This window comes from Myotis lucifugus, unplaced genomic scaffold, assembly GCF_000147115.1.
Source record: "Myotis lucifugus unplaced genomic scaffold, Myoluc2.0 scaffold_128, whole genome shotgun sequence".
NCBI lineage: Eukaryota > Metazoa > Chordata > Mammalia > Chiroptera > Vespertilionidae > Myotis > Myotis lucifugus.
In genome coordinates, this window is record NW_005871176.1 from 584,068 (window position 1) to 608,016 (window position 23,949).

General features: G+C 54.7%; 1 protein-coding gene across 7 annotated transcripts in view; it reads right to left on the minus strand.

Annotated features, from left to right (window-relative positions):
- Nucleotides 1-10,658: 10,658 nt before the first annotated feature.
- Nucleotides 10,659-23,949, minus strand: part of TMCO4 (transmembrane and coiled-coil domains 4) — a 65,544-nt gene continuing 52,253 nt past the window's right edge. For 5 of the 7 annotated variants that reach the window (XM_023758331.1, XM_023758330.1, XM_023758333.1 and 2 more), the window contains 4 exons: nucleotides 22,849-22,966; nucleotides 17,029-17,146; nucleotides 11,345-11,834; nucleotides 10,659-11,305 (listed from right to left, as the gene is read on the minus strand). In XM_023758331.1, the coding sequence (XP_023614099.1) occupies nucleotides 11,427-11,834; nucleotides 17,029-17,146; nucleotides 22,849-22,966 (644 nt within the window). In that variant the 3' untranslated portion in view covers nucleotides 10,659-11,305; nucleotides 11,345-11,426. The other 2 variants (XM_023758334.1, XM_023758336.1) reach the window with 2 other exon arrangements.

Here is a 23,949-nt window from a genome sequence, read left to right on the forward strand (position 1 = left end):
CAGTCACATGGTTCTCCTGGTGTTTCCTTGGAAGCACCAAGGCTGACTTTCTGTGCCAGGGTCTTTGCACTTGCTGTTCCCTCTGCCTGGAAAGTTTCCCCCCAGAGCTCCCCTTGCTTGACTTTTTCAGCTCACAAGGCCACCTCTCCCCTAGAAGGCCCGCCCCCTGACTACTCTACAGACCCACGTCCTGCCCTGACTGGTTGTTGACTTGTGTGATTTGTCTGTCTCCCCACTTGAATGGAAGCTCCATGAGGACCAGTGTGCCTGGGTTGGTTTGATCTCCACTGCACAGGCTAATGCTTCCTAACCACTTGTGAATGGGGTCGGTGCTCCTAGCTCAAGGCCCTGAATCGTCTAGAAGTGGAGTACCTGCTGTTGCCACCCAGGCCACGTGCTGCCTGAGTCCTATTGTCCACTCGAGGGATGGGGGCTTAGACTGACCAGGCCTGAACCCCAAAGAATTAGGTCACACGCAGGAGGAAGTTTCAAACTGGGCTCTCCAGATTCATCTTGGTGTAGCTTCAGGTGGAAGAGGCTCTTGCAGGATGGGGTGGGGGGTGCCTTGAGGGTCATTGGGTGAATAGAGAATTCGCTGGGGGCTGGGTGGGAGGAGGTCCTGGCTGCAGGCCTGCTCTCTCCCCTTATCTGTGCTCATTGGAGAACATTCTGGAGTCTCGGCAGGTGGCTGTGGCCCTGGCTTGGTTCTTTAGCAGTAGGAAGAACTGCCATGGGCCACCCCTACTCTCCTTGGGTTCTTGTAAAGGAACATGTCCCAAACTTCAGGCACAAGGAACCACCTTGGGATATCTGTCTTCCTTCCCCTCCTCCCCCGCTAGCCCCCCCTCTTCAAGCCACTTCATTCATGTGTACTTAGCATTTTCTTTAAATCACCTCATTTATCTCCTTACTTCCGTGAATTTGTTTAGGAAGGGAACTTGTTCCTTCCGGAAATGGAAAATCAATATCTTTGCCATAAATAGAAGGTGATCAAACACAGCTTCCGTGCGGGCGCAGAACCAGCGGTGTTCCCAAGTCCAGCTCATTGGTCAGAGGGTCTGAGCCGAGGCCTGCTTCCTCTTTGTTAAGTGTTAGACGGATGGTAAAGTCCAAGTAGCATCCACACGAGACTCTCTCGTGACGTAAGCAGAGAGCTGATGTTCTGACTCCGTGATTCAGTTATTTTACAGGGTGTCCATTTACCACTTCAAGTCCCCGCCCACCCCACACTAAGCTCTGCTGTAGTGACAAAGTAGCTCTCTGCCCCTTCTGTGGATTCCTTTCCTTCCTCACTCTCATTCGGCCACACTGGCCTCTTGGCTGTCCTTTGGGCCACCAAGCACAATCCTGCCTCAGGACCTTTGCACTTGCTGTTCCCTCTGTCTGGAGTGCCCTTTCCCTTCGCCTCCACATTGTTTCTCTGCAACTCCACCACTTTCTGCCACACTTCCCCAGGTCCCCTTCAGCCCTACTTTCCTGCGTTATAGTTCTCAGCAGCACTTACCACTCCTGACATGCTATACACGTTCCCACTTATTTATCTGTTGTGTACTTCCTCCTATTGGGATGTAAGCTCTATGAGGTGGGAACTTGTCTCTCAGTTTACTGTATTCCCAGCACCTGCGCCAGTGCCTGGCATATTCTAAGTGCTCAGTGTTCATTGTTGGAAGGGCTGACATTAACACAGAGCTTCACAGAGCTGGCCATTCCACCCCTGTTCAAGCTGCTTCCTTTCCTCCCACTCCTTTCAGAATCAGTTCTTGTATCTGATGGAGCCTAGGCTTTTTAGTCCATCAGTTCCTTTGCTTGGCGACATGTATGGAGGACCTACTGTGTGCAGGAGCTGTCGGAGGCTGTGAATGTGGTGATGAGCTGGGCTGAGAAGGTCCCACCCTCTTAGAATCCATGTTCTAGTCGGGGAGGCAGACATTGATCACGAAACCTTACTATGACGAGGGTGTGGCTCTCATAAGAGGGGCATCTCACCCCGTGGACAGGCAGAGGCTATCAGTCGCTGTGCCTGTGTTTGCAAACCGAATGCTGGGAGGTGTCCTCACGGATCAGTTAGACCAGCACCTGCCGCCCAGGCAGAATGGCTCCTGGGCCCCTCCCGTCAGACATGTGTCTGTGCTGATTCCTCCTGCTCCCTGGGAGGCCTTTTCCTTGGTTAGAGTGTGGAAGTGCCAGACCCCACCACTACCCTCGCTTCCCAAACCACTCGGCTCCTAAGCAGGCCTTCCGGTGCTGTGGTCCATGTTGCCCGGAGAATTGCTGCGTTTGGGAATTTGCTTCTGGGATGTGTCCTCTATTCTGGCCTCCTGGGTCATGACCCCTTTCCTCCCACTCGGACAGTCCTGCCCGAGAGACCTGAAGCGTCTAGCCTGGGGGTGGAGGCTCTCTCAGGGCCTGGACTTAAAGCATCTGATGAGAAAGAACAAAATTCGGGGCTCGCAGGGCCTCTTTCCTCCTGTTTTCAGCCCCATGTAGCCCTTAGCTCCCTCCCCAGTCCAGCCTCTGGCTTCCCCACAGAAGGAAGGGAGTTGGGCTCGGGTGCCCAAAGTCCCAGCGCCTCTGGGCCGAGATCACGGGAGCTGAGCAGTGTGAGCACCTTCTCTCCGTACCCTCCACACCTGCATCTTCATGCGAACGGGCTTGGAAAAGCCACTGGTGGCTCTGTGGGTTCAGCCCGGTCTTGGGGCCCCAGGGGCTGTGAGAAAGGGGGTCATGCTTAGAGCTGAGGCAGGGACTGTGGGCGTGGGAGGTGGTGATGTCAGAGTAAGAGGCTGCCTGAATGTGGGGTGGGGGCGGGGGAGGAGGAAGAGAGAGGAGAACGCGCCCCTGTGGGAATGGGGCTCATCCTTGGGAGATTCCAGAGGGACCAGCGAGGGAGCTCAGCTTGGTGGGGATGCTGGCAGTGTCTGCTTTCGGCTCCTCTCTGTCTGCCAGGATCCCGTGTCTCTGGTCCACAGCCCCTTCCCCATCGTCTTCCTCTGCACCTCGTCTTTCTCCCCTTCTCTCCTTCAGCTCCATTTCACCCCATTCTCTTGCTCCTGCGTCCCTCCATCTTCCTCTACCCACTTCTCTCCCATCAATTTCTTCTGCTTTCCCTCCTCCCAGCTTTCCCACCCTCCCTCACCCAACTATGCATCATTCTGTCTTAGTGATCCGTCTCTTCCATCCCTGCCTCCTCCTCCTCAGAGGGGGAGGCTGCGATCACAGAAATATCTCAGAGGGAGAGGAGGGGCTGAGCTGGGGAGAGGCTGGCGGAGGAGCAGTGTCGAGCATGGCAGGCTTGGCTGCTGCTGGCTCCGGGGCGACCTGGTGGAGCCAGGGCTCGGTGCAGGAGCCTATGTGTCTGGCTGGTCATGGGCTCAAATCCTGCCTCCTTCCCATCACATCCGGATGACTTCGGGCAAGTCCTCCAACTCCCTACACCCCAAGGGTAGTGCTAGTTAGCACCCGAGGCTGTTTGAAGAACCAATAAGATAATATACGTACACTTGGCACATAGTAGGTGCACAACAAATGTTCTCTTTTCCTCTTGTGGCAAAAATGGTCCTGGGGAGCTCACTCCCTTTTGAGTCTTTCTAGGAAAAAACACTATTGATGCCACCAGCATCATCATCACTGTCATCAAAGAGATGAACTGGACACTGTCAACAGCAATATAGCTAACACGTGGTACATATTATGTGCCAGGCCCTGCCTGAATAACTTGCTGCATACCATCTTAATTAAGTTAATTCTTACTACAGTCATATGAGGTACATGCTATTATGATTCCCGTTATGCAGATGAGAAAACTGAGGCACAGAGAGGTGAAGTGCCTTGCTGAAGGTTGACGCTCAACCGACTGAGCCACGCCAGGCAGGGCATGACTCATTCTTTGAAGCCTGTTAGTATTCTACAGTGGGTTTATTTAACCACTCTCCTTCTCATGGACATTTAGGCCATTTCTGATTTTTTTTCTATCACGAATAGTGCTGTGGGACACCTTCTTGTATCTGCCGAGTGTGCAGGCGTGTGCGGGTGTTTATGGATATAGTTACCTGTGAGTGGAATTGGCCCCTGGAAAGGCACTGCCAAGTTGTCCTCCAGGTGGCTGCCCTCTGACAGTCACACTCGTCATGGACACGTATAAGGGGCATGTGGAAGCAATGTGACCACGAGGGGCCGTGAGGTGGGTACGGGGCAGAAAGAAGTGGGGAGGGGGAGGCTGGCACCAGCCAGAGCCCAGGGTGTGGACTGACGGTTGCCGTTGGCTCCTGCTCCATGAAGGGCTCTCGGTGACAGTGGTAGGGTTTCTGCAACCCCACCCTGACGATGGTCCATGGGTGCCATCCCCCCAAATGGCAGCAGGATGGTGAAGCAGAAGTGCAGCTCCTGGAGCCAGAAATGACTCTGGCCCCTGACTCAACACAAGACTGCTGTTATTTTGCCGCTCTGAACCTCCTCTGCAAAATGGAGATAATAACACTTACCTCACGTAAAGATTGAACGGCACAATGAATATCAAATGCTGATGCATAGTAAGTGCTCAACAAATGGGGTCACAGTGCCGATTTAGGGTCATTGGTGCTTTGGCTCATGACCTTGTTCTGGCACAATGTGACCTTGGAAAGGAACCCTACTTTCTCTCTTCCCTTCTGCCTATGTTCTTGGGTCAACTCTTTGGGGGAGAAGAGCAGAAACACCCATGGTTGTCCCCAGGAAGAGCAGAGAGGGAATCTCAGGTGATCTATAACTCCATTCCTGGAGCTTTCTCCCTGATGATTGCCCCCAAGGTCTCTCCCTCAGTCCCCCCTGCCCTAGAGCTCTGACAAGACCAAGGTTCTCGCTTGCTCCTCTCCTTCCCAGGTCACCAGGTCTCAGAGGGGTTCCCGTATGGGTGGGGCCTTTTGGAGATGGTGGCTCCTCCCCCCCTTATGGTCTGTCCCCATTATTGATGGCATCAATTCGAAGGCATGGCAGCTCTTAGGAGATTCTTTGGGGAAGCAGGAGCTTCTTGTCCTGGCTGACCATGGGGGGGGGCACAGAAGCCATGTGGAGACCAATCTGGAGGAGAGAAAACGAGAAGAGGAAAGAGAAAAGCAGATCCCCCCACCCCCGCCTGCCTGCCCTTCTGCCTTGCTACAGCACGGTGAGTCAGAGCATTTATCCTGATGTCTGTGCTGCTTTGGGGAACCAGAGCTGCTGGCAGAAGGGCCCAGCTCCCGAGGGTGCTGAAATTTCTCCAACCTCATACACATACCCTGAGCCCACATCGGGGCTACCATGTACGTAGCACTTTGTGTTGGGCACTGTGCATGCATTGGTTACCCACAGCCCCACAGCGACTCCGTAAGCTGCGGATTGTTCCTCCCACTTTACAGACGTGGAAACAGAGACTCAAGGCCACAGTGTGAGTAAGTGGTAGAGGCATGGTTTGCAGCCAGGTCACTTGTCTTAAAAGCCCTGCCTCTGCCCAACGCTGCCCCACCGAGACAAGAGGGAGAGAGCAGGGGCCTCCCCTTGTTTGCTCTTTGTGAATTTGTCCTCGATATTCCTACAACCAGACTTCACCTGGGCAAACACATCGGGGGCTGGCAGTTACTGTGTGCTTCATCTCTCCCCTCCTGCCCACTGACATTTCAGAATTAGACCCCCTGATTCTATAGGTGGCTAGTAGGGAGCGGGTGTTTCAGCACCATGGACAAGAACAAAGTCTCGCTGCTTTGAGGAGGCGGGGAGAGAAAGGCAAGGCTGGAAGGTGTGTGTGTGTGTGTGTGTGTGTGTGTGTGTGTGTGTGTAGGGGGCGGGGGGGAGGGTGTCCTGAATCTGAGAGCTAATGTGATGGGACTGACACATCCTGGCTTTGTCTCTTCCGCCCCCTTTCCATCTGGGAAGGTTGCCTGGGAATCTGGTTCCCTTTTGACTGTCATCTCTATACCCAACCCACTACTGGCTGCCTCGTGAACTAAGCTGGAGTTTAGGAAATGTTGGGGGGATCCCTGGCTTTCAAAGCCCAGGTGTGCTCCCCAGAAGCACACACCCCTTTTCCATAATTCAATGAAGTGTCCGGATCTCCTGCGCACTGATATTTATTTACATTGTGAATGTAGGCGGGTCTCACTTTGTATACATCTTATGTATGAAAATCCAAATTGCTTACAACCCATGGTTTAGGGGAGGCTCCATGGATCCTTAGCGGTTCAATGATGGACTTTAAGATGGTCTCAGAAGCCCCTGAAAGTGTGGGAATGTTTTTCGTGAGTGTGTGTGAAAATTGATAAGCTTTTAGTTTTCTGGGGGGTAGTGTAGATTTCATTAGATTCTCAATGGGCTCATGAGGTTGAAACAGTTATGGGAACTTCTGGGCTAAAGGCTCATCCAGTTCAAGGAGACATTTTTATGTTTTGGGACTGTGGGTCCCCAGTTTGCAAAGTCAAATTCTAACCTCTTCATGCCCCTGCCCCTCGTTCGATGGCTGCTGTGGAGCAGCTCTGTTCTCCCCTCTTTCTCCCCACATCCCTGCTCTTCAAGTCTATGCTTGGGAATGGAGACGTCTGCCAGTCCACACATGATCTGAGCTGTGAAATGCCAAGGTCACTAGCACCCTAGTAAATTATAATAAATTTCACTGTGAACATTTGCTCTCTGCACATGCTTTCAGAATAGCACTTTATTTTGTGGAGGGTGAGGGTAACAGGGCAAGCAAAATCTTACTCCAAACACTGAAGAGAACCCATATACAAAGAGATTGCCACGCCCTGGATAGCAGCAGGCCCTCTTGTCAAATACCCTTCAATCGCAACTAATTCTTGTGGCGCCAAAGGCTTTGGGAGGTGCTGGGGCTCATGGTCGCGCATGCTGGCCTGTGTAGAGTTGTTCTTTGCACGGAGTGTGGGTCTTTTGAACTGGTTTGTGTTTGGGGCAGTGTTGCTCTGTCTCACTGCAGTTCCTAGAGCTCCTTGTGAAGAGCTGCGTCAGGATCAGGGCTCAGTTTATTGCTGGGATCAGGGCTCAGTCTGGGCCTAAGGTTGGTTCAGTCTGGTCCCTGGTTGAGGCTCAGTTTGACACCTTGGTTATACAGGGCTTAGTCTATGGAAGCCTTCAGGGATCAGTCCTTGGTTCATGGCTGATGTCAGGGCTTGGTCTGGACTCAGGGTCAGGCCTCAGGTTAGGGCTACAGTTGGGGCTGAGTCAAGGATCAGGACTCAATCTATTGCTGATTCTAGGGTCCAGTCTAGAATTAGGATTGAGGCTCAGTCTGTGGATGGGATCAAGGTCCCACCGGGGCTCTCTCCCCGCTGACTCACGTGGCCTTCCTTTCTGCAGGTGCCCAGGACCCCACGCCCAGGGACGGAGTCAGCTGACAGCAGGCGTCTGGCCACCAAGCACAGCAGGAAGGCCTTGAAGGCCAGCCTGACCCTGGGCATCCTGTTGGGCATGTTCTTTGTGACCTGGCTGCCCTTCTTTGTGGCCAACATTGCCCAGGTAATGCCACTGCAGGGGGCGGCAGGTGAGTCCAGGCCTCGCTGGGAGGCCCCCAAGCCCCACCTCAGCCCAGGCACGGGAGGGAGGAAGGTGGGCTGCCGCTCATGGTGTGTTTGGCTGTGTCTGTCCGGCCTTGCTGGGTGGGGTGGTCTGTGTTCCTGCCCTGGGGCCAGGCGTGATGCACCCTTCCCTCCAGGCTGTGTGCGACTGCGTCTCCCCAGGCCTCTTCGATGTCCTCACATGGCTGGGCTACTGCAACAGCACCATGAACCCCATCATCTACCCCCTCTTCATGCGGGACTTCAAGCGGGCCCTGGGCAGGCTGCTGCCCTGTCCCCACTGGCCCCAGGAGCACCGGGCCAGCGTGGCCTCACCCTCCATGCGTACCTCCCACAGCGGCGCCCGACCGGGCCTGAGCCTGCAGCAGGTGCTGCCCCTGCCCCTGCCCCCGGACTCCGACTCCGACCCTGACTCAGGCTCAGGAGGCTCCTCAGGCCTGCAGCTCCCGGCCCAGCTGCTGCTGCCGGGAGAGGCCACCCGGGACACCCTGCCGCCTGCCAGGACTTCTGCCACCGTCAACTTCTTCAACAGGGATCCCGTGGAGCCCCAGCTGCGGCTGCATCTGCTTGGTGCCCCCACGAACTGATGGGGCTTGTGGCTGGTCAGGGGGGAGCTGGACTGGGTGCAACCAAGCCCCCAAGGCCTTGGGCCAGCTCTTGGCTGAGACCAGGAGGCTGCAGTTCTCTCGGGGGCCCTCTGAACTCTGGTGGGGTGCACTGAATCAGACCCACTACCCACTCCGGGTCCTCCACCTGCGGGGTAATCGCTGGCTTCATACAGTGTCTCCAGGAGGCGGCATTGCTGAGTGTCACTTGTGTAGAGAATGGTTGGAGGGCTCCGGGAGCAGGGCAGGGGGCCCTTGGTGCAGATTAGGGTGAAGACCATGGCCTTTGCACATTCTATCAGGTCGCACGTCTGCAGAGACGGCTCAGTGCAGGCTGAGCCCTTTGCTCCTCTAACTGTAGTTCGTGGGCATGGTCTCCAGGGAGTTTGTTGAAAACGCACACCTCTGCCCCCGCCCCGGACCTGCCGAGTCATAATCTACATGTGAGCCAGGTCCCCGGTGACTCATGCGCGCGCGTGGTTTGAGGTGCGCTGGCTTCGCTGATCCTTAACCCTGAGGATGGTTTGCTGGGCGGTTTTTAGACCAGCCAGCCCCTCGGATGTGTGTGGCCTCACAGGGAACCCCTGAGCCTGGGAGCCAGGCAGGCCTCAACTGGAATCCATGCTCCATTACTTACTAGTTCTGCACGGGTTACTTAACCTCTCTGAGCCTGTTGTATGTGCAACATGGGCAATGACGCCTGCCTCGTAGGCTGCCATGGGAACGGGGACAGTGTGCATCGATGCCAGCACCCGGCAGATGGTCGGTGGTACCTGCGGTTGTTATACCTCCCGGCATTCAGCCCCCCGGCCTCTGGCTGCGGGCCAGGAAGGGCCATTTGTTCCCATTGTTTTCCCCCATCTTCCTCCTCTTCTTCAGCCCCATCCCAGCTCCCAGGCTACGGCACTGCCTCTCCTGGGGCACAGGGGTGGCTGGTGGTTTTTTTGCTCAACATCTGGGATGGGTGTTCTTCTGCCCTGGGCTTCGTTGGACCTAGAAGGGGACCTGCTGATGCAGAACCATCCCCTGGCCCTACCTCCTTCTGGCCTTTCCTGGGTCAGTGAGGGAAGGGGGAGAGGTGGCCACTCAGGTCAGCAGAGTTGAAGAGGAGCTGCCCCTGCTGTGGGCAGGTGAACCCTGGTACAGGACCTGTTTTTTTATTTTTTATATATTTTATTGATTTGTTACAGAGAGGAGAGGAGAGGGATAGAGAGTTAGAAACATCGATGAGAGAGAAGCATCGATCAACTGCCTCTTGCACACCCCCTACTGGGGATGTGCCCGAAACCAAGGTACCTGCCCTTGACCGGAATCGAACCCGGGACCCTTCAGTCCGCAGGCCGACGCTCTATCCACTGAGCCAAACCGGTCAGGGCTTGTTTTATTTTTTGTGTTTGAGGGAGCGCTCAGTCACTTTACCTGCTGTAGGTTCCTTTTCAGGCTGAGGTCTTTCCTGAGTGTGTCCACTTACTCTGCTGCCATTTTTAATCTTCAGTCTGAGGTTTTTCTTACTCTCCACCGGCACCAAGTTCCATCCACCCAAACGCCCAGGGGGCTCCGCAGGTGGCCGGGCACTCCCCTTGGTGCTGACTAGACTCTGGCCCTGGCTGCTGGCCACTGGCTGCGGAGGGTCCATGGTGCTTGTGGGGGCTCCCCTCTGCCCCAGGCCTGCTCGAGTGGACTATCAATAAACACGAGCTGACAGCAGTGACTGCAGTGTGGACTGGATTCACTGGAGTGTGGACTGGATCCGCCTGAGGGGCCACTTGGGCTGGAGACGCTGCTGATGAAGCGGGCATAGACCCTGGCACAGGTGGCCTGGGTTCATGTCCACACTCTGCCCCTAATCTGCTCTGGGACCTCAGCCAAGTCCCTTACCCTCTCGGGGCCTCAGTTTCCCACGAGCTGTCTGGATTAATGGCAGCAAGAGTTCGGTAAATATTTGTTAAATGAACGAACAAATACACATGCCCGAGCACCAGTTCAGCTCCAACGCCAATTCCTCCCATCTCTCCTCCCCACTGCCTGCTCCAGAGCTTGTCCATACTTTCTCTGCCTGGATCTTGATTTTCCCATCTGCACAGTGGGTGGGGGGACGCTCTCTGGCCCTGTCCCTCATGGACAGTGGGAGGAACAAAGGGGAAGGTCATTAGAGGTGCAGCCCTGGGCAAGGTCCCTGGATCTCGCTGGCACAGCTGGGGCATCCCAGTGGGTGGGGGCTCACACCATGGCTGCAGATCTGGGGGTTCTCTGCAGGGCAGGCAGCAGCAGGGAGGCCCCTTCTGGTTGGTCCAGGCCCAGTGGCACCTGGTACAATGGCTAAGAGCTGGGCTCCGGGGGCCAGCTGACAAGCTTGAGATTGACCAGCTATGTGAGCTGGAGCAGGTTAGCTGACCTCTCCAGGCATCCGTATCTACAGGTGTAAAATGAAGACGATACCAGTAGCTACCTCATCGGGTTGTTGTGGGGGTCAACTGAGGCAATCCATGTAAGCCCTCGGTACACGGTAAACACTCGCTGGGTGGTAGCCATTCTTTATTTTTACAATCACCATCACCTCTGCTCCTGCTACAGGAAATCCTTCCCGTCTAACCCCCTCTTGCTACCAGGCCCAGCTCCCACCGTACCGCATGCGGATTCAGCATTTGCTCGCCGTGCTCTGCTACAATGACATCCAGGGCTGCCACGCAGTGCAACTTTGGGGGGTGCCCTTCACCTCGTGTCTGTGTGACTGGCGCCCACGTGGCTGTACATGGCAGGTCTGATCGGATCTCCCAAGAGCAGAGAGAGTGAGCTGCCCGCTGCCTCTGGTGCCCGCTCTGTAGGTGTGTCAGAGGTGCCTGTGGGCTGGAGGGCAGCCCTGGAGTGGATGGAAGGGCAGGCAGACACCTGGCTTGACTGAGGTGGCGGGGTGGGGGGTGGTGGCAGGTGGCCTCAGGCCCCAAAGAGCCCCCCAGACCTCCTGATGGAGAACCAGCCCCACGTGTGACCTAGAGTTCAGGGTCCGAGGGCTCTCACCTGTGCTTGGTTGACTCTGCAGGGCTCTGGCCTTGCTTCTCCAGAGAGGAACCATCGTCTCCCTACAGTCCCCCCTCCTGTCAATTCCTTGCTTTTCAACCCCAAAGCCTTCGTTTAGGAAAGGCACTGGTGGAAATTCTTCAGAGCCTTCGTTTAGGAAAGGCACTGGTGGAAATTCTTCAGAGCTCCCGCGGGGAGCCCGGTGGACGGGGGTAAGAGAGCACCACATAGGGGAATCTGGGAAGACGGCTCGAGTCCCCTTTGGGGGTCAATCCAACCCTGGGCCGGGTCCCTGGATCTCGCTGGCACAGCTGGGGCAGCCCAGTGGGTTGGGGCTCACGCCATGGCTGCAGGTCTGGGGGTTCTCCGCAGGGCAGGCAGCAGCAGGAAGGGAGGCCCCTTCGGGTTGGTCCAGCCCCATTGGCACCTGGGCTTGGCTGGGGTCAGCGGATGCGGACACTTGGGAGGTGTCTCTGGGTGCCGGACCCTGGGTTTGCCCATCCTGGTCGGTGGTCTTGTCTGATGAGGAGGCGGCTGCTGCCTGGCGAGGCTCCTCTTGGGGCAGGTTGCCTGAGGCCATCAAAAGCCCCTTTTCGCCCCAGCCTGGCTTGGTGGGGATGCCCACAGCCTTCAGGATGACGTCCATCTGCTTGCCATAGTCCAGGTGGCCGCTGACCTGCAGGAGGACAGTGAGTGAGGGCCACGGTGGGCGGGCAGAGCCCAGGCCTCCCCAGGGTCCCAAGCTAAGCTCCTGGGCCTCACCCTCGCCCTCCATCGCCAATGCTCTGTCTCCAACTCTCCATGACTCTGGAATCCAGAGAGGGGAGGGGACCGCTAAGTTCAAGGCTGCTCTAAACCCCGGTAAGTAAAGATGCAGGCAGTTTCTCTACAAAATCTGGGTCCTCTGGGGGCAGGAAGGGATCTCCTGATAGTCCAGTGGAGGTCCTCATTCTGCAGCTTTAGGTTACGGCAGAAGGGCTCTGCTGCTCACCAACGGCTCTTGGGCAAACCCCTCTCTCCTCTGACCTCCACTTGCCTGAGCTGTAAAACGGGGACAAGGAGCGTAGCTCATCAGAGAGTTGCTCTGAGGTTGCTGTAAAGCCCCAACCTGAAAACAGAGCTACGTCACAGACGGCAAGGAACCGTCTACAACTCACTCTCCCCCTTTTCTCTTAGTCATAAGAACTTCAATTTATAGCCGGGCACCTTCCTCTCTTGCAGCTGAGTGTACCCCCATTTTATTGTGTAGGGATGTGTCAGTAGAAGTGTGATTAGAATGCCAGATGCCCAACTGTGCTAATGAACTATGCTGACACACAGGCGTCAGATCTGCTCCCTGCAATGGAGTCTCATGCTTTACCTGCCAGTCTAAGGGGTCTGCGTCCGTGTCAAAGGTAAACCCCAGACAGAACTTCCCTTCAAGGCTGAAGAGGAAGGCTTTTGCTTTAAAGAAGACGGGAAAGAGGCAAGTGTGGGGAATCTTAGGAAACATCACAAAGGCTCGGCTGGTAACATCTGCATTTCCATCTGAATCACCAATCACACCGGGTTATGCAAACGATTTCTCAAAAACGCAAGAAGATAGTTCCCTGTACAGTTGGTTATTTTCTCATAACCAGAACCTGCCTACTTCTTGTTCTTTTCTTCACCAAAACGTGTACATCGTGTTCAGTGACAACGCTCACACAGAGGGCCTTTCAGATCCCTGGGTTCAGGGTGGAGGTCGAGGTGGGGCAGCTGCCCCCACAGAGGGTGGGCGTTCGAGGCTGCCCGGCACTGGAAAGAACCTGCGTTTGGGATCTGAGAAAAGCCTTGGCTCTGTCCCTCACTAGTAACTGGGCGAGTCCTTACGATGTCCAGAACCCCGGCCTCCCCCCATCTGTAAGATGAGGATCATCACACCGACCCTGAATGTCAGCTACAAGAGTTCAAGGGCCTGGCACTTCGCAGGGACCCAGTATATGCTCCCTCTTACCATCATGTTCCATGTGGGACCAAAGTAGTTCTACAGGGACATTAACTAATTAGTGAGATGCACGCAGCATCTCCCGCACAGCATACGGCTTTGCTCTTCACGTGCTGTGTGCCATGAACAAACTACCGCCCCTCTCTGGGCTTCACATCCCCTCAGGGTGTTTGTGGGAAGATATAATACAAATAAGCCACAGTGCCTGGCACGTAGTAGGTGCTCCATAAATAGAAGCTCCCTTACCTTAGTTTCCTTGGAAGCAGGGGGTGGAGGGTAGGGCGTTAGCTGGCTGATCTGTGTGGGAGCCCAAGGGGGCTGCCAAGCTCTAGCCATCATGTCAGAATCCCAGCCAGCAGAAACCTAGACCCACAGGGACAAGCAGGAACGGCCTCCCTATACCCTTGCAATGCTGGTGAAGGGAGGTGCTAGGGCTGGTGCAGGCAGGCGGGGCAGGACAGAGGGAGGTGCGTGGCCACTGGCTACAGCTGATTCCAGACGGAAACTCCGCCGTGCAGCTATTCTAGAAGGCACAGCTCTGGTCCTCGGGGACCACAGGTCGGTCCAGGTCCCGGCCTGCCCTGTTCCTGAGCTGCCATTCTGCAAAGACCCAGGGGGAGAACTCACTGGCGGAACTTCAATTTTACAGATAGCTGGGGGCGGGGGGGGGGGGAGGGGAGGAGAGGGAGGCAGGGCGGGGGGGGGGGAGAGCAGGGGTGAGGCGGGCGGACAAAGAGTATCTTTTTAGCAGTGGAAAGTTCTGGCGTGGCTGATGTTGGATAAAGATTTCAGCCTAGCCCTGGCCAGTTTGGCTCAGTGGATAGAGCATCAGCCTTCGGACTAAAGGGTCCCAGGTTTCATTCCGGTCAAGGACACATGCCCGGGTTGCGGGCTTGATCCCCAGTAGGGGGCGTGCAGGAGGCAGCTGATCAATGATACTTATCATTGATGTTTCTCTCTGTCCTTCTCCCTTCCTCTCTGAAATCAATTTAAAAATAAAAGATTTCAGCCTGTGATCATCTCCCTGGCTGTCTTGATTGAAGTCTGCCTCTCACCTCATTACGTGCTGGGTCCCACTGGTGCTGAGAAGCCGTCCTAGACCTTCCCACGCTGGTTAGGGTCCCTCTTCGTGCTCCCTGTGACAGTATTCATCGCACCCCATCATTTTCATCTGCTTACACGCTTGTGTTCTCTGATAGACTGAGCTTAGGGAGCGCGGGGACCACTTCTAACTCACCTCTGCTCCCCAGGGCCAGCCCTGTACATTGTGAGAGCTCACTGTTATGGATCCACACAGTATGAATGGGCCTCAGCACTTCCTGTTTCCTGCCTTGGAAGACACCTCAACTTGCCCAAACAGGCTGCTGCTACCCCCTCTGCCTGCCCAACACCTCCTTTCAAGCATACCGGCACCTTCAAGTTCCTTTACCTCCTGGGCCTCAGTTTCCTTATCTGCAAAATGGGGCTAATAGAGACACTTATACCACGTGACCTTTTGTGAGGCTTCAATGAGAGAATACATGTAACAGGCTCACGTGCACAGAGGTGTGCGCGCACACGCACACGCGCGCACACGTGCGCACACACACACACACACACACACGTGTGCAGCAGGAATGCCGTGGCCAAGAGCCTGGGCTCTGCAGAAGGTTCCCCGTATTCATCTGGCTCTGTCTCTCACATGCAGTGTCCCCTCCTGCAGCCTCAGTTTCCACATCTCTAAAATGGGCTTTCCATCCCTACTTCATGGGAGCGCCGTAAGGTCTGAGAAGCACGGAAAGCAGTACCTGGCACATGTTGGCGATCATTGTCATTGTTAAGTGTCTGTTTATGCCACGCCTGTGCTAAGTTCTAGAAGCCAGCTGGCACTTCCTTTGGCACATGAAGAGTTCAGAGACCCTGGCCTGGGTCTCTGCCCCAGAAGCCTTATGGCTTGGCCCCTGGGGTGGCAGAATCCCCTGCCTATGGTGACCCACACTGGGAGGCAGCCTGGCGTTTGTCTGCTTCACTCACCCCTGAGATGCCCCTGCTTGCGACAGGGCCAGCGCCTCCCTCCCTCCCGGCTCAGGCTTGTCCTTAGGTCAGGGGCCACCTCAGACCATGTTTGGGTGGGCGGCTGTCATCTGAGATGATGACAAGGGCCCAGACCATGTCGTCCCAGGAGAAGGCAGATCCTGAGGTCTCTGCCCTGAGCACAGGGCAGCCGTCACTTCCCCTAACAGCTCTAACGAAACTCTTCTGCCAGCAATCTCCTCCTCCAGCAAGAATTTTCAAGGAAAACAGGAGGGCGGCACAAAGCAATGCTAATTACTCTAATTGCCCCAAAGAGGAAAGCACTGCTTTTTGCGATGTTCTCCTAATGCGATAAAGAGCTATTATTAGGCAAGAGCTGGGAAGCTGCCATGACCGCAGTCAGAAGAGGTAGATGTCTCCAAAGGGCAGAACCGAAGGTGGTGGCGGAGGCAGGAGAGGAGGGGGCCTCCTATTTGCCGAGCATCTCACATGCGCTGCCTGGAAGGCAGGGGATTTCCCTCATTTCCTAGATGAGGGAACAGGCACAGAGAGGTTAAGTCACTGGCCCAAGGTCACACAGCCAGCACACCAGTGGCCAAGCCAGGATCCTAGGCCACGCCTCCCTGTGCCAAGGGCTGTGCTCTTCCCAATGTGTCCCATTCAGAGGCTTCCTGGGGCAGAAACTGGATCTTGCTAGGGCTCGTGGCATTGAAAGGAGCTTTCATTTAAAAGGAACTTGCGGCTGTTCCTCCTCTGGCTGAGGGAGACTCGGGTGGTGAGGCACACATCGCTTCTCCTCTTCCCTTTCAGGGCACAGGAACCCTTAAGTGGGACAGAGGCCCCGGGCATGAGTCAGGAGGCACCGCTCTGAGTCCTGTGGTTTCCGGTCTCGTTACCCAGTGCACCTCACTCCCGCAGGGAGGTGGGCGGCTCAGGCTCTGGACCGGGTTTCAGAGCCCAGGTCCACGGCTCCTGGCTATGTGAACCCACTGTCTCAAGCCTCGGTTTTCAGTCTGTGCCTTGGGGAAGCCTCACACCTACATTCGGGGGCTGTCATGAGGTTGACATCACATGAAGCAAGTCTGTCCGGGGTAAGGATGACCGTAAAGGCTTCCCGGCTCTGGGGCCACAGGCTCATGTCTGCCCCGGGACGACTATCGCTTTAACCAGGTGCTTCTGCTGTGGCCTGGCCTGTTTCCTCCACCTGCATCCTCTGGTTACTTTTGGAGAAAACAGACTGTCCTGACTAGTCATCTGGGGTGAGGGACTCAGGGTGGGGATCCTGGGAGGAGGAATGGGGGAGGGGAGGGGAGGCGAGAGGACTGGGGCAGTAATGTAGGGGCCAGAGCATGGGCTCTGGGGGTTCAAGTGCAGGCAATTAATTGCCAGTTTGTGATAGAAACTTTTCTAAGCCTCAGTTTCATCTCCTAACCTGCGATACGTGGGTAATAATGCTGGTCCTGAGGCTGCGTTAAGGATTAGAGCAGTGGTTCTCAACCTTCTGGCCCTTTAAATACAGTTCCTCATGTTGGGACCCAACCATAAAATTATTTTTGTTGCTACTTCATAACTGTAATGTTGCTACTGTTATGAATCGTAATGTAAATATCTGATATGCAGGATGGTCTTAGGCGACCCCTGTGAAAGGGTCATTCGACCGCCAAAGGGGTCGCGACCCACAGGTTGAGAACCACTGGATTAGAGGCAAAGTGTGTAAAGGGCCCGGTGACGAAGCCTCGGCACAGGGATGCTGCTCAGAGAGGAGGCCTCTCTTCCCAAGCAGATGCCGTGCTCTCTCTGCGGGAAGGAACGGGCCGGGGCTAGAGTCCCTGGTGAATGAAGTGCCCGCTGGCAGACGCAGAGCCCGGGGAGGGCCAGGCGGGGTACTCACCACGGAGGACAGGTCCACGTTCTCCATCCTCCTGTCCTGCAGCAGCACCGGCTGCAGGCCGGCCACCTGGAGCTGCGCCGAGGACGTGCGGTACACGAAGCTCAGCAGCCAGTCCCCCCTGCGGGCACAGAACGGGTGAACGCCAGCCTCAGGGAAGCCCCAGGGGAGTCTGGTGGGACTGGTGTTTCTGTGAGAGACCAGGGCCCTGACTGGACCCGTGGGGTGGGAACCGCAGGGGACCCTTGGCAGTGCTGCCCGGGGCATGGGAGCGCCACGAAGGTGTCTGCTTTGTTCCCTGCTGGGTGCCCAGAGCTGGGAACAGTGATGACATGTAGTAGATGGCTGCCTGTTGGATGGATGGATGGATGGATGGATGGATGGATGAGGAAACTGGGCGAAGTTCTCGACAAGTCAGCACGTGGAGCAGGAGAGGTGCTCTCGGCTCAGAGGCGTTCCCAGTTCCCCCGGGATGCCTGGTCCAGGGCTCCCTGGGAAAGAAACGCAGCCGGGTCCTCCTGGGGGAGTGGACCAATAGGAACTGGGCACACATGCAATTTTAAATCTTTCCTTTGCTGCTTCTGACACAGGTAGTTACTGGTATAAATGAGCAAAGTCAGAATCGTTCCTTTCGAAATGTTTGTCTTATGACAGCACTCTACTCAAAGCTGTAAATTGCATTCACAGGCACCGAGGGACTGAGCAGGAACATCGGTAAGAAGGTTCCATGTTCTCTAAACTGTGCTGAGCAAACCACAGGGCCTGCAAGACCCCTCCTCTGCCTCCCTTGCCGGAGTGGGTCACATAGAGCCAGGTTCAAGTCCCGCCTGGTCGATGGGTAGCTGTGTGATCTTGGACAAGTTGCTTGGCCCCTCTGAGTCTCAGCCTCGTCTCGGGGTGGGTGGGAGCGTGCACTGAGATGGCACGCCATGTGCACAGCGCTCCCACGCGAGCACTTGAGAAGCATCGGGTACCAATCTGCCTCCTACTCTGGGCCTTCGTGGGTGGTGTGGCCTCTCCTGCTTGGTCTACTCCTTTAGTCCCTGTGGGCTGAGAGACTATCCATCCTTTCAAAATTCAGCTTGGATCACTTTCCCCGGGGAGCGCCCCTGAACCCCTCCAGCTGATATTATTACTCCTCTGTCCTTCACATCTATGCTCCTTTTGTGACGTTTGTCACACACCCTCCGTGTGTCCGGTCCTGGCTCTTTTCCCCAGGACAGTGCCTTAGTGCCGTCTCCTGTATCCTGAGCTGAATCAGGGACTCCCTGGGGTGGGGCGCAGCAAGCCTTGCCTCCGTGGCCCTCCAGGCGATGCTGGGGCACGAATCACACAGCTGGACCCTTAACTGGCCACCACACAGCCCATTGGAGGGCGCTCCTTGGCTACTCAGAGGCCTGGAGCCACTTGTGGGTCCGCCCTGCTCCTCCTTCTACCTCACCTCCTGACCACACGGTACCTGGAGCAGAGGCCACACGGAGTCCCCCTGAGAGGCAGGATGGAACTTTCTTCTTGCGAGTGAGACAGGCCTGCCTGAGTTCCCATCCTGGCTCTGCTGTGTGGTGCTGGTGAGGAACTTGACCCTCCAGTTTCCTCCCGGTACCACGGGAGCAGTACCACTTGCCTGGCTAGGCTCGGGGGGTCGGGGGGGGGGTGTTTGTGAAGGGGTTTGTATAGAGCTTTACTGATGTACATTAAACATTTGTAAGTGTATTTAGTCTGATAGTGTTGGCCTGACGCGCCCCCCACCCCCTCACTCCACGTCCAAGTAGGCTCACGGCAACTAAAATGCCTTTGGGAACCAAGAATATAAATTTCTGATTGGTGTTTAATTTACCAAGAAACTGCAGTTATTGTCTTGGTCTGTTACGTTCCTTTCTTCTCCTCTCCTTCCTCCTCCTCCTCCTCCTCCTCTGTCTCAAGAGATGGCCCAGGATTTCACAGAATAATTGAAAAGCAAGCTTATTAGCCTCCGGTTCTCAATAGAACAGATGGGTTTAATAAGAGTCTGTTGATCTCACATGGCACACATGCAATTTTAATTCTTTCCCTTGCTGCTTACGACAAGCCCCCAAAAGCCGTGTGTCATGCGAGGATGCCAGCGACAGTCATTCTAACTGCTATCGTCTCCTGGGCACCTGCTGGGCACCCTTTTTAATTTCCCTAGAACCTCATTTAATTTTCCCAGAACCCCTGTGCAGAGGGACTCCCATTCCCACTTGATAGGCGGGAACACCGGGATTCAGAGCTGTTTGTCCAAAGCCACGCAATAGGTAACGGTGGAGCCAAAATTTTAACCGAGGATGGTCTCACACCCAAGGCTGGTCCATCCTGTTTCTTTTCTTGTTTTTTAAAACAATCCTTACTTAAAAAAAAATATCAATTAACGTCTCTTTCATGTCCTACCTCTGGTGCCTGTCCATTCCTTAGGGGTGGCCATTGTTATCAGCTCCTGATGGCCCTCCTGCACCTTCCTGGGGGCTGACGGGCAGACAGCTCTCCCTTCATATATGGCAGTGGTTCTCAACCTTCCTCATGGGATGTTGGCTGGCGAGGGGAGGTTGGCTGTGGGAGTGCACCGACCACTCAGGGCAGCTCCTGTGTTGAGCATCTGCCCCCTGGTGGTCAGTGCACGTCATAGCGACTGGTCGTTTGTTTGTATTGGTCGCTTAGGCATATATATATATATATAAATATCATTATTCCTCTAGGGCAGTGGTTCTCAACCTTCCTAATGCTGCGACCCTTTCATACAGTTCCTCGTGTTGCGGTGACCCCCAACCATAACATTATTTTCGTTGCTACTTCATAACTGTAATTTTGCTACTGTTATGAATCGTCATGTAAATATCTGATATGCAGGATGTATTTTCATTGTTACAAATTGAACATAATTAAAGCATAGTGATTCATCACAAACACAATATGTAATTATATATGTGTTTTCCGATGGTCTTAGGCGACCCCTGTGAAAGGGTCGTTCGACCCCCAAAGGGGTCGCGACCCACAGGTTGAGAACCGCTGATCTATGGGATTGCAGTATGTGCAGTGGCACCCACTTTCTCTCCCTTAAACTAGCCCCTATCTATGGTCCTTCAGGTTGTTTTCATTTTTAAATTATAAATGAAGCCGTAACTATCCACTGTTTACAACCCTCTCTGTGCACGTGTGTATCTAGTAGGTCAGGATCTTAGAAGTCAAACTTTGGGGGAGGAGTGTCAGAAAACTGGCACTTTAAACCTTCCGATAGCTATCCCTGCTTGTGCTCCGACAGTGTACGTGCGAACGTGCTCGTTTCTCCGAATCTTCACCAACACAAAACGTTACTCGTTTTCCAATGTTTGATCATCTCATGGGTGATGAACATTATCTTCTTACTGATTTTAATCTGCATTTATTTCATTAATGGTGAAGCTGGGCGTCTTCTCAAAAGTTTATTGACTATTTGTATTTATTCTGTGCGTTTATGTGTAGATACACGTTATGGCTCTTTGCTTTTTGTCTCTTCTTCTTCTCCTTCTCCTTCTCCTTCTCCTTCTCCTTCTCCTTCTCCTTCTCCTTCTCCTTCTCCTTCCTCTTCCTCTTCCTCTTCTTCTTCTTCTCTTTCTTTTTCTTTCTTTCTTTTTTTTTTTTTTACCATATCCTGATTATAAAAACTCAGCTTAGAGTATGTATGATAGAGACAAAGTGATTAGCTGAACCCCCTATCTATGGCTAAAACCATCTTTATCTTTAGTTCTGAAGTACCCAGCTAGCTATTCCTGTGAACTAAAGAATCAAAATGATAAAAACTTACAATTCTGTTCCGGTTTAGGGTCCTACTTTAAGGTGGTGGAGCTTAGATGAAAATGAAAGTTAACTGGCCGTTTGACTTAACCTCTCTGAGCCTCAGCTTCCTCACCTGTGCAATGGGATTCATAAGACCAACACCATGGGGTCTGGGGAGGATTAAAGTAGATGATTATAACAAAGCCAGGGTCTGGGAGGTGGAAAGCGTCTAATACTTGGTACATCCTCCCCCCAGCCCACTGCTTCAAGATTCATTTTTAGATTTTAAGAAGAATTGTCTCTTTCCACGTGTCCCTTCCGCTAGCCGTGAGCGTCTCTCATAGTGTCCATCTCTGTATTCCTGTGCCAGCTGAAAGCCGCGGGCACAGGACGGTGGATGATTCTGTTGCCCCTAACCTCTGGCTGGAGCCTCTTCCCCTCTCACCCTGAAGTTTATTCCTGAGACTCAGAAGCCAGCGTTTCCTCTCTCTCTCCGTTGCCTTTCAAGTGATCTCACCTGCCCCCTGGCTGTAACGGAAACTGACGACCCCACTGCCTCTCGAGCATTCTAACTCCTCTGAGGTCTAGCGCTGCATCCAGCGCCCTCTGGAAACTCCCCCAACACGTCCTATCTCCTTATTTTTGTTTTGTTTTGTTATTTTTTTAAGTTGTGTTAATGGAGCCAGTCGCCTCCCACCATCACCCCAGAGTCATTTTTTCTTCTTTTTCCTTTCTGCCCTCTAGTCACCCGGCCTACTGCTTCTGAAACTTCCAACCTGCCCGTTGGACCTGGGCTTGGCATGTCAGCCTCCATGGTGATGAGGCCAGTACTGTGCGCTTTTGAAGCAATGAGCCTGGAATATGGGTCCTCCCTCCCAAACCTCCGGGAGCCTCCTGACTTTAGAATTCAGAATAACGTTTCAGATTTAGGAAGGTAATCTGGCTTGTGTATCACCTTACACCCCTGCAGGGGTTGCGTGGGGCCTCACGTCACTCAGCTCACGAGCCCCGTGGGAGGAAGAAGCCAGCCTAGCAACCCTCTCATCAGCTCGGGGCGAGCTCGGCCCTGAATGTCCGAGCCATTCCCGTTCCCGGGGCAGGGCCTCAGGTTTCGGAGCGTCTGGATTTGGTGTTGCAGGGGAGCCTCTTGTCTGCCTGGGGCTGCCTGCTTTCCCCGCCCGGATGCTAGGCTCCATGGGGCTGGGCTTGCTCCCCTGCAGCCCCAGGAAGGCGCCGGGCACGAGGCTGGTGCTCAGAGTCTGTGGAGTGAACATCCCAAGTGGCTGCTGCTGCTGCTGCTAAACAGTAACCGCATCTGCATGTACTTGAACCCCATGTGCCACTCTCTAGGTTTAACCATCACTGCAATCCCGGGAGTCACTAGTAACACCCTCCTTTACTGATAGAGAAACTGAGGCAGCGTGGGGACCCCGGGCTGTGTGGTTCTCAATCGTGAGCTCCTGAACACGGCCACCCTGTCCTGCTCCATTTGGAGGCTGACGGGCCCGGCATCTTCTCAGGCCCATCTCCTGAGGCCTCAGCGATGGACGTCATCGCTCTTCTTCCCCAAAGTCTGGGGCAGAGCCGTGGCTGAAACCTTTCGAGTCCTCCTCTCGAACCCCACGCCAGGTGCCTCCTCTCCAGCCCACAGCTGTCAGTCATGGCAGGCCCCCACCCCTTGCCGGAGGTCTGGTGCACGGCCTGGGTACCGGCTCCCCGATCACTGCCAGCTTCCTGTTCCATCACCCTGCCCTGCCCAAAGCCACGCTTAGAGACCTCAGCCTGCCCCTGCCCCCTCCCTGCATTGCCAGATGACGCGCATACGAGCTCATGGTGGGCACTGGAGGCCTCCGATGAGGCCAAACCTTTGTTTCTCAAGCTCTGTCCCACTCACCATGTCCCCCTGTGACCTGGTCATGGTGACAGCCTGGTCTCAGGCCTGACACAGAGAGACTGTGTCCAGGCTCTCCATCCTATGGGACGAAGGCCAGGCCTCGGGCACACTAGCTGCTTAGTACGTGTGGGCACTCCCGCGGGCCTGGGGTTTGGGCTGACCTGCTGTAGCCGTTGATGATCCTGCCGGACACCACCTTCCGGAAAGGCTCCCAGTGCTTGGCTTCTCCTTCCACGGGCGCACCCAGCAGGACGACGTCCTCGATGATCCCCTGGCAATCTGGCGAGAGACGGGGAGGCCGTCAGTGCCCCTGGCCCAGTGGGTCCTGGGAGGGACTCTCCAACAGTGGTGGAGGCGATGGGTGCCTCACACACACGTGCTCACGCACACTCAGGCACACACGTGTGCAAACACATGCACTCATATGCTCATGCACACGTGCAAACACACATTCGTGCATACACACGCAAGCACACACACATGTGCATGCACACTCAGGCACACACATGTGAAAACACATGCACTCATATGCTCACACACACATGCAAACACACATTCATGCATACACCACAAGCACATGCGCACACAGTAATGGGAGCTCCCACTTCCTGAGTTCCAGGCCCTGGCTCAAGCTCCTTGTGTCTGAGCTATTCCGGCAAAGCACCATTGTTCCCATTTTAGAATTAAGGAAAACCAAAGACAGTTTCAAGATCACATGGCCAGTAAGTGACAAAGCCTGAGGTGGGAACCAGGTCTGTTCCCACCATTCACGAAGCTCACCACTGGCCAGGGACTCGGATGGGACGTCTTCCTTTAGAAGGAAGTGACCGGCCCGCCATCCTCACAGCTGCCAGGGGGGAGACACCATAACCGCCCTTGGTGACAGTGCGAAGGTGGGAGTGAAGAGGAGACGGGGCGGATGAGTCCCGGGGTGGATGGGCCCCGGAGCAGGGAGCAGACTCATCAGCGGCACTGACTGCTTTGTTCGTGGCAAAATTATGTTCAGAGACCGAAATGGTCTTTGCCAATAACTTATTTAACACAGGTTCACTGCGGGGGTTATAATTTATAATAGTACTTCACAAGCCAATAGCATACAGGGTCATGTCTCTTAAGCCAATAAAGAAAGAACATTCTCCAATGCAATGACAGATTGACGGCACGACTGTTCCAGGCAAAGGGGAGAGGAAAGAAATGAAGCCCAAATCTCACTGAGGGGTGACTTTCTACTGGCTGGTTATTGGAGGGATCGGCTTAGCCAA